This window comes from Ostreococcus tauri (assembly GCF_000214015.3).
Source record: "Ostreococcus tauri WGS project CAID00000000 data, contig chromosome 01, whole genome shotgun sequence".
NCBI lineage: Eukaryota > Viridiplantae > Chlorophyta > Mamiellophyceae > Mamiellales > Bathycoccaceae > Ostreococcus > Ostreococcus tauri.
In genome coordinates this window covers 1,020,148-1,028,280 of record NC_014426.2, presented here as the reverse complement: position 1 = coordinate 1,028,280, position 8,133 = coordinate 1,020,148, and the positions used below count along the sequence as shown (strand labels likewise).

Below are 8,133 nucleotides of genomic sequence, written 5' to 3'. Positions count from 1 at the left end.
CGCGCGCGTGGGCGCGCGCGCGCGTCGTCGACGACGCGTCGACGTGTGGGCGTCGCTTTTCGGGTGTGCGTGGAGGGAGGGACTCGGTGTACGGTCGTGACTCGTGACATCGATCGATCGATCGCTCGGGACCCCCCTTGGGGCGTGGTGTGGGTCACGTCACGAGTCATCACTCGTCGTTCGTCGTTGGATATCCATCCGTCCACGAGCGACGCGGCATTGGTCGACGACGACCGCGATGCGAGCGTCGACGCGATCGACGACGGCGACGACGACGACGCGCGCGGTCTCGCGCGCGCGCGGGCGCGGTCTCGCGCGCGTCGCGACGGCGATGCGCGCGATTCCGATTCACATCGAGTACTGTGAAAAGTGAAACTACATGCCTCGGGTGAAGATGCTCGTCGATAAGACGGAGGCAGCCTTACCGGGGAAGTTTGAATTCACGTGGAACGTCGAGAGCGTGCTCAAGGAGACGGTGCCGGCGGGACAGGGGTGGTACGCGGAGAACCAGGCGGAGAAGCCGATCCCGGGGGGGGAGGCCGCGCTCTGGCGCAAGGGCGCGTTCGAGGTGTTGCGATTGGACACGAAGGAATTGTTGTACTCCAAGAAGGCGGAGGGGTCGCATTTGGTGGATGGTAAGGGCGGACCGGAGGGTAAGCTCGGAAAGTTCATCGATGAGGTGCTGGCCAAGGCGTAGACGCGCGCCGAGGGGGATCGAGGCTCGACTCGCCTTCGTCGCGCGCGGGCGGATTATTCGGTCGACGATCAGTGACGGACGACGTTTGAAAGCTTCATTCGGGCGCACGTGCTCGAACAGACGTCGATCCTGATTCTCGTCGACTTCGCCGAAGACGCGGGAGAGGTGGGAAGAGCGAAAATTATGTTATAATCACATACTAACAACGTCGCAGCTATGCGCTCGGACGCGCGTGCGCGCCCGACGCGAGGGCGTTTCGCGCGAGCCCGATGTCAGCCCTGATGCGCGTAACGAGTTCGGGTAGGGATTCGAACCGCATCTCCGGTCGAATGAATCCGCGAACCTCGACGCGCATGGTTTCGCCGTAAAAGTCTCGCTCGTACAGCTTTGCCGCGTCGCTCGCTCCCATGACGTGCACCTCGATCGTGGCTCCATCACCGTCGACGAACGTCGGTCTCTTCCCCACATTGAGCACGCACTCGTGCCACGACGACTCCATCGCGAGCTTGGCCCAACCGAAGTACACGCCGAGCGGTAGACTACTCAGGAACGCCTCGCCGCCGCACAGTTCGGGATCGAGGTTCGCCGTGGGCACACCCATCTGTTTGCTCCCGCGTCCGAAACCCGTCACGACGGGCGCCTCGAGAACGAACGGTTTAGCGATTTCGAACGCGCTCGGGACGACGAAGACCAATGGGTTCTCGTCGTCATCCGCGCGCATCGGCGCGCTCGCCTCTCCCAACTCCTTGGCGCCGCCGACGCGCGCGAGCGGCAGCCCGCGCACGATGCTCGCGAAATCCATCCCCCCGTCGCCCGTACCCTCACCCACCCCACGCTCCCGCTCGGATATCACCACCCTCGCCCCTGGCTTGCACAGGAGCACCGCGCGCGTCACGGCGTCTCTCGCCTCGTCCTCGCCGCCTCGGTCCGCCAGGTGCGCGTTGAACGCGACGCCATCGAACGGTCCGTGATACGGTTTCAACGCTCTCATGTCATCGCATCGAAGAAACCGCACGCCTCGCGCGTTTCCTAAAACGTCTTCGCCCGCATCGAGCGCCAACGTCTTCCCCAGCGTCTCCGCGCACCGCGCGAGCTGCGCCGCGGATGCGTCGACGCACAGCGCCGTGCACGCCGCGTCTTCGCTCGCGATTCGCAGCGCCAACGCCCCCGTCTCCGCGCCCACGATCAAGCACCGGGCGTAGCCGTCTCGTCGCAGGTCGAGCGCGCGGGCGATCGCGTCCGCGCGCGCGCGTTCGTTCGGTAAAGCGCACTCGGTGCACTGTGCGACTAAATCGTCCCTGTCCGAGCTCAAAGACCGCGACGAGACACCGCGCGTGCGTTCGGATCGGCGGTGACGATACCGTGGACGCGTTGAACACGCGTCGGGGACGGCGGCGGACGCGACGCGGCGCATGGCGGGACGACGCGAAGTGCGGCGCGCGAGAGGAGGAAAGGCGCGACGCGCGACGCGTCCAATCACAATCGACGTCGTCACGGTTCCCACGCTCGCGCATCGATGGTTCTCGCGCGCTGAATCATCGTTTTCGAGCTTTTTTGATGGCGTGCTTCATCTCCGACGTCGCGCGCTCGACGTGGTACGCGCCGTCTTCGGACAGCGTGATGACGTTCCCACTTCCTCGGAGCGTTCCGTCGGCTCTGGCGAGCGACGCCGCGGCGGCTTGCCAGCGGTTCGCGTTGGCAATCTTGAACTCGGAGGCTCTCGCGTCGTTCTCGTCGTTCTCGCCCTCCGCCGCCTTGGCCTCGATTCTCGTGACGTCGGCGAAAACGCTCAAATCGCTCAAATCCGTTTTGGCGTCGCAGTGGAATCCCTCCGCGTTCGCCGCGGCCTCGCGCGCGACGTCCTCCTGCGCTCTCACCATCTCTTCTTCCTCCGGGTCACCGAGCTCAGAGATCAAAAACTCCAACGATTCCACGCACTCACCCGCTAAACGCTCGTATCCTTCCAGGAAGAGCACTCTGGCGAACAAACGCATCTTTGTCACCGCGTGCTTCCCTCTCGCGCTCTCTATCGCCTTCATCCTTCGTCGCAACTTATCCTCGTCTCGCATCGTTCGAACTCGCATCAACGTGTGCTGATACGACGCCGTACCGACGAGCGCGGCGCGTCCTTGCCGTCCCGCGTTTCTCGCCGCGTGCGCCTCCGCCGCGGCGCGATGTAATTCCGCGTTGCTCTCGTCCGCGTCCGCGTCCTCCTCGGCCACGTCCACGCGCTCCTCCGTAACGTCAACCTTTACGACGTTTCTCGCGCGCGTCGATCGCCGCACGCGCGTGGACGCGTCCGCGATTCGTTTCGTGTCCTCGTTCGCTCCAACTGTTTTCAAACTCTTCATCTTTTTCGTCCCATCGCGCCCGCTCCCGCTCGCCTCGGCGTGCATGCACGCGTCGTGCTTCGTGAGACCTAGCGCGAGCATGATCTCCCGGTTCCGCGCGATGTTTCGCTCGCGCGCGCGCTCGTACGGGACGAGCTCATCCATGACGCCTCCTTCGCGCGCGCGTCGCGGTGTGCGGCGCGTCGCGCGTTCGTCTCCGATGCGCGCCCAATCTCGCGATTGAACTTTGCGCGCGTGAGATGTGACATTACAGCTCGTTCACGTACGCCCTAAACTTTTCTAACGCGCGAAACCTGTGCGAGATGGCGTTCTTCGTCGCCTTGTCCATCTCCGCGTACGTCTCGTCGTATCCATCCGGTTCGAACACGGGATCCCACCCGAAATCCCTCGGTCCGCGCGCGGGAACGATCCTCCCGTGCGTTCGCCCGACAAAAACCTTCGGTTCCGCGTCATCGGGCCCCGTGGCGTAGGCGAACACGCACTGCGCGTACGCCGACTTATCTTCGTACGCGTGTAGCGCGTTATTCAAACCCTCGTGTCCCGTCTTCTCCAGATACCACTTCACGTACACCCCGGGCAACCCCCCGAGGGCGTTAAAGCACAGCGACGTGTCCTCGACCAGCGCCGGTCCGCCCAGCGCTCTCGCCGCGTCGCGCGCCTTGGCCCGGGCGACGTCCTCCGGCTCCCCCTGCGTCTCAACCAGGTCCAAACTCGCGCTCGTCACCTCGATCGTCGACCCGGCGCCTAAGATCGCTCGCACTTCCTCCAACTTTTTCGCGTTCCCGGTGACGAACGTCACGCGCATCGCCGTCGCCGCGGTGGCGATCGATCGAGATCGTAATCGTAATCGCTTCCCACCGATCGATCCCGGCGCGCGTTCTCGCTCTCTCGCGCGCGCGTCCACGGCGCGCGTCTCGACCCGCGCGCGTCCGCGTTCGCGTCCGCTTCGCGCGCGTCCGCGGCCGTCAATGCCGCGCGCGCGCGCGCACGGCGTCGACATCGATCGCCCCGCACATCGCGTCACGATGCACGGCATCGCCCCCGCCCGCGTCGTCGCGACGTCGCGCGCGCGCGCGCGCGCGTCCGAGACGGGGCACCGAACGCGCGCGCGCGCGACGCGGCGCGCGAGCGCGGATGACCTCGACGACGTGGCGCGATTGCAAGCGCGCGCGTTTTACGTCAACGTCCTCGGAGCGAATCGCCCGTGGACCATCGTGGACGACGTCCTGCGCGTCGCGTTCGAGGTGGACGTGCGACGGACGTTAACGCGGAAGCACGCGATGGCGTCGCGAGGGCGGTTCGCGGCGTTGGTGATGGATGACGCGACGGGGGCGCTCGCGGGGGCGTGCGAGGTGTCGATCATGCGAGACGCGGACGTGCTCGAGGCGATTGGACGACGACGTGGGTTCGAGCGCGCGGTCGCCAGGGGGGAGTACGCGTACGTGTCGTGCGCGGCGGTGCGAGCGGAGGCGCGCGGGCGAGGGATCGGGACGGCGCTCGTGCGGGCGAGCGAAGCGACGGCGCGCGCGTGGGGGTTTCGATGCGTCGCCCTGCACGTGTACGAATCCAACGTCGGGGCGCGGCGGGTGTACGAACGCGCGGGGTACGAGGTGTGCGATCGCCCGCGGCGGACGTGGAGCGAGACGCTGCGGAATGGGCAGAAATTATTAATGGTTCGCGCGGTGTGACGGCGCGACGCGTCGTCGGCGCTCGGCGACGGACGTCTCCGGGGCGGTGTATTCTTTCATTCGTAGCGCTCGAGCGCGCCTCCACGGTCGCTCGAGCACGTGTAACGCGCGCGTATTCTCCCGCGCGCGCTTTGCGCCGACCGACGCCGCGACGCCGCACTCGCCGGCGCGCGATGGGCGTTGGACGCGCGCGCGAGGCGTTGATGTACCTCCTGACGTGCGCACGCGGTCCCGATTTCGCGCGCGAGCGCGAGGCGAAGAGGCGCGAGCGCGAGGCGGCGAAGCGCGCGAGAGAGGCGGCGAAGCGCGGGGGAGAGGCGAATGCAGACGATGGATTAGCCCGTCGACGCTCGGACTCTCTCGCGTCGTCGTCTCGCTCGTCGCGCGGTGGATCGCGGCGTTCGTCCCATTCGCGGTCTTCTTCGTACTCGTCGTACACGGGGTCGTCGTACGCGGGGTCGTCGTACACGGGGTCGTCGTACGCGGGGTCGTCGTACGCGGGGTCGTCGGCGTCCGACGTCGGCGGCGCGGGCGCGACGACGGCGCCGTCGATCGATACGGAGCGAACGCTGAGCGAGGGATCGGTGGAGGAGGAAGAGACGCCGGGAATCGTCGGACGGGGGGCGGTGCTGGACGTGACGATGGGAGACGTGACGTCGACGGCGGTGGAGTGCGGACGAGGCGCGAGCTCGATTATGCTGGACGGGTTCGTGGAGGACATAGACGTCGTGAAAGGGCGCGACGTGTTCGGTGGGGGAGAGCGCGAACGGGAAATATTTAAGCGCGCGCTCGTAAAACAGGTGGTCTACGCCGAGGGTGATTTCGTGCTGAGAGAGGGGGAGACGTGGACGGAGGAGGAACGCGCGGGTGGATACTTTGTATACTTTGTCATTCGGGGCGCGTGCGCGGCGACGAGGTTGGTGCACCCGCGGTATCCTCGAGCGCACACACCGGAGGCGATGGCTTTCATCGACGACCCGATGTCCATTCTGCGTCCGATCACGACGCAGGTGACGCACTTGAATAACGACTCCGCGAGCGCCTCAAAGTCGGTGAGACAACGCGCTTCGGACATGAAGCGGGCGGACGAGCTCGCCGAGGTCGGCGTGGCCAATTTTGTTCGTGGTAGTTATTTCGGTGAATACGAAGTTCTTCGCGGGAGAACACCGCGACGGTGCTCGGTACGCGCGCTGGTGAATAATACCGCGCTCGGAGTTATGCCGGCGGAAATATTTGAGAAAATCTGCCGTCCCGGGACAAAATTTCGAGAGCGAGTCGAGGCAGAGATTTCGATGTTCATCTAGAGATGTGGGTTGTATTCAAGAATGTTTTTATAGGATTCTTCGTATCTCGTCTACAGGAAAACGTCCTTCTCGAGCGCCTTGACGACGTCTTCTTGGTCGTTGAGCTTGGCGACGTCGAGCGGCGACTTGCCGTCGTTGTTCACCATCGTCACAGAGCCGCCAGCTTCAACGAGAAGTTCGACGAGATCGCTGCGACCGTAACCAGCGGCGTAGTGCAAAGGGGTGTTCTTATTCTTATCCGAAGCGTTCACGTCAGCACCTTCCTTGACGAGGAGTTCGGCGCACTTGAGCTCGCCGTAACCGCACGCAAAGTGAAGGCCGGTGCGGCCCTCCGAATCGGTCATGTTGACATCCTGTCCTGCCTTGATGAACGCCATCATCGCCTCGTGATCGCCTTCGGACGCGGCCGTGATGACAGACTCTTCTTCGTCCTCCTCTTCCGCCGCTTCTTCCTCTTCCACCACCTCGCTTTCGTCGTCGTCGGCGACGGCGCCAAAGGTGGGCATGATGTCACCCATGGCGCCGTTGATCTTCTTGAGCACCTTGGGGTCGTTCCAGTACTTCATCATCGCCTGCGGACCACCAGTTTCGATTTCGCTCATAATATCAGCCATCTCCGGATCGTTCTTGAGCTCTTCCATCTTCGCCTTCATCTTCTCCGCCGTCTCCGGGTCGTTCATGGTTTGCATCATGGACTGCATCTCGGGGTTCTGCATCATTTGCTCTCCGAGCTTTTGCGCCATCTTCATGAACGCTGGGTTTTGCATCACGTTTTGCATCGCCTCCATCGCAGCCTGTTGATCCGCACCGCCCGGCATCCCAGCCATGCCCGGCATCATGCCGCCCATCATGTTCGGCGCCACGCCTCCGATGCCCGGCGGCAGCGCCCCCATCTGCGCCTGCATGTTCGCCATGTTCGCCTGCATCTGCTCAGCCATCACCTTAAAGTTCGGATCACTACTGATCTGTTCCGCCATCTCTTTGATCGAGGGATCATCCAGCATCTCTCGCAGCTTATCCATGTCGAACGGGCTTCCCGCGCCCATTCCGGGCAACCCGGCGCCCGGCGGCATGCCAAATCCAGGCGGTAAGTTTCCTACGCGCGTCGTGAACGCGTCCATGAACCCGTCAGTCGCTCGATCGCGATCGCGTCAACGTCCATCGCGCGTCGACGCGCCCACGTTCGCGTCGCGCGCGCGCGAAAACTCGAATACGATGTCTTCCGCGTCGCCGCCGCGCCCTCGAGATCGCGCCCTTCGCCGCGCGCGCGTCGCCGCGCGCACGCGCGCGCGCGGACGGATTCGATCGATCGCGCGCGCGTTCGACGCGCGCGCGTTCGAGCTCGCGCGCGCGTCGAGCGATGCGCCGACGCACCAGCCATGGTCGCGAGCGTGGAGAAGTGGGGAGGATGTGGATAAAAAACCTGAGCGCGGCGCGGCGGGCCGAGGCGCGGTCGCGGCGAAGGGGCGAACAGGTCGGCGCGCGACGGGTGATGTCGAGGTTCGAATGGTACATTGATTGTATTCGTTGTCACACGGTTGGATGTACACCGCGGCGCGCGCGGGAAAAGTGATGGACGCGATCGTCGAGGAGAGCGCCCGAGTGCGCGACTCAGCGCGCCGCCTCGCTCGAACCGTCGTCCCAGTTGAACTTTTCAAACTTCCACGTCGCGCGAAGTTGCCCGCGCGGCGTCTCCTCGACGGATTCGAACTCATCCTCGTCCGGTAGACCGTGAACGATGGCGTCGACGCGATGGAGGGCGAATCGAGAGCGCAGCCCGGGGTAGGAGACGGATATCTCCTCGGCGACGCACAATCTGTAGGTGTCGTCGACGATGTCCACGCTCCAGTCATCCTTCAACGCACTTCCGAGCTCTTCTCGCACCGCGCGCTCGACGCACTCGCGCCATTCCTCCCCCGCCGATAACTTCTCACTGAGCGGTCGATTCCTCCGTCGCTTGAGCTCACTCTTCCCGAACGTTTGTTCCTTTTCGATAAGGCAGACGTCGGCGCTCGATCCCGGTCGCCGCACTCGAAGCGTGAGCACGGACACGAAACGCACGCACGTCGCGCCCCCATCCGCTCCCACCCCCC

At 64.7% G+C, this 8,133-nt stretch overlaps 7 protein-coding genes across 7 annotated transcripts; 2 read left to right on the top strand and 5 right to left on the bottom strand.

Annotated features, from left to right (window-relative positions):
* Positions 1-911: 911 nt before the first annotated feature.
* Positions 912-2,111, bottom strand: OT_ostta01g06290 (Riboflavin kinase domain, bacterial/eukaryotic; the record flags this gene model as incomplete). The annotated part of the gene is made up of 1 exon (XM_003074631.2): positions 912-2,111. The coding sequence occupies one exon, from the start codon at positions 2,109-2,111 to the stop codon at positions 912-914; it is 1,200 nt and encodes a 399-aa protein (XP_003074678.2).
* Positions 2,112-2,232: 121 nt separating this feature from the next.
* OT_ostta01g06280 (unnamed product) lies at positions 2,233-3,192 on the bottom strand (the record flags this gene model as incomplete). The annotated part of the gene is made up of 1 exon (XM_003074630.2): positions 2,233-3,192. One exon carries the CDS (start codon positions 3,190-3,192, stop codon positions 2,233-2,235), a length of 960 nt encoding a protein of 319 aa, XP_003074677.2.
* Positions 3,193-3,295: 103 nt separating this feature from the next.
* On the bottom strand, positions 3,296-4,048 carry OT_ostta01g06270 (Ham1-like protein; the record flags this gene model as incomplete). Its single annotated transcript, XM_003074629.1, has 1 exon — positions 3,296-4,048. One exon carries the CDS (start codon positions 4,046-4,048, stop codon positions 3,296-3,298), a length of 753 nt encoding a protein of 250 aa, XP_003074676.1.
* A 280-nt stretch (positions 4,049-4,328) lies between these two features.
* Positions 4,329-4,736, top strand: OT_ostta01g06260 (Acyl-CoA N-acyltransferase; the record flags this gene model as incomplete). Its single annotated transcript, XM_022985506.1, has 1 exon — positions 4,329-4,736. The coding sequence occupies one exon, from the start codon at positions 4,329-4,331 to the stop codon at positions 4,734-4,736; it is 408 nt and encodes a 135-aa protein (XP_022838376.1).
* A 173-nt stretch (positions 4,737-4,909) lies between these two features.
* Positions 4,910-6,040, top strand: OT_ostta01g06250 (RmlC-like jelly roll fold; the record flags this gene model as incomplete). Its single annotated transcript, XM_022985505.1, has 1 exon — positions 4,910-6,040. The coding sequence occupies one exon, from the start codon at positions 4,910-4,912 to the stop codon at positions 6,038-6,040; it is 1,131 nt and encodes a 376-aa protein (XP_022838375.1).
* Positions 6,041-6,090: 50 nt separating this feature from the next.
* On the bottom strand, positions 6,091-7,421 carry OT_ostta01g06240 (Ankyrin repeat; the record flags this gene model as incomplete). The annotated part of the gene is made up of 2 exons (XM_022985504.1): positions 6,091-7,136; positions 7,415-7,421. 2 exons carry the CDS (start codon positions 7,419-7,421, stop codon positions 6,091-6,093), a joined length of 1,053 nt encoding a protein of 350 aa, XP_022838374.1.
* A 230-nt stretch (positions 7,422-7,651) lies between these two features.
* On the bottom strand, positions 7,652-8,133 carry OT_ostta01g06230 (unnamed product; the record flags this gene model as incomplete). The annotated part of the gene is made up of 1 exon (XM_022985503.1): positions 7,652-8,133. A coding segment is annotated over one exon (482 nt), but the record flags the coding sequence as incomplete, so codon positions are not given.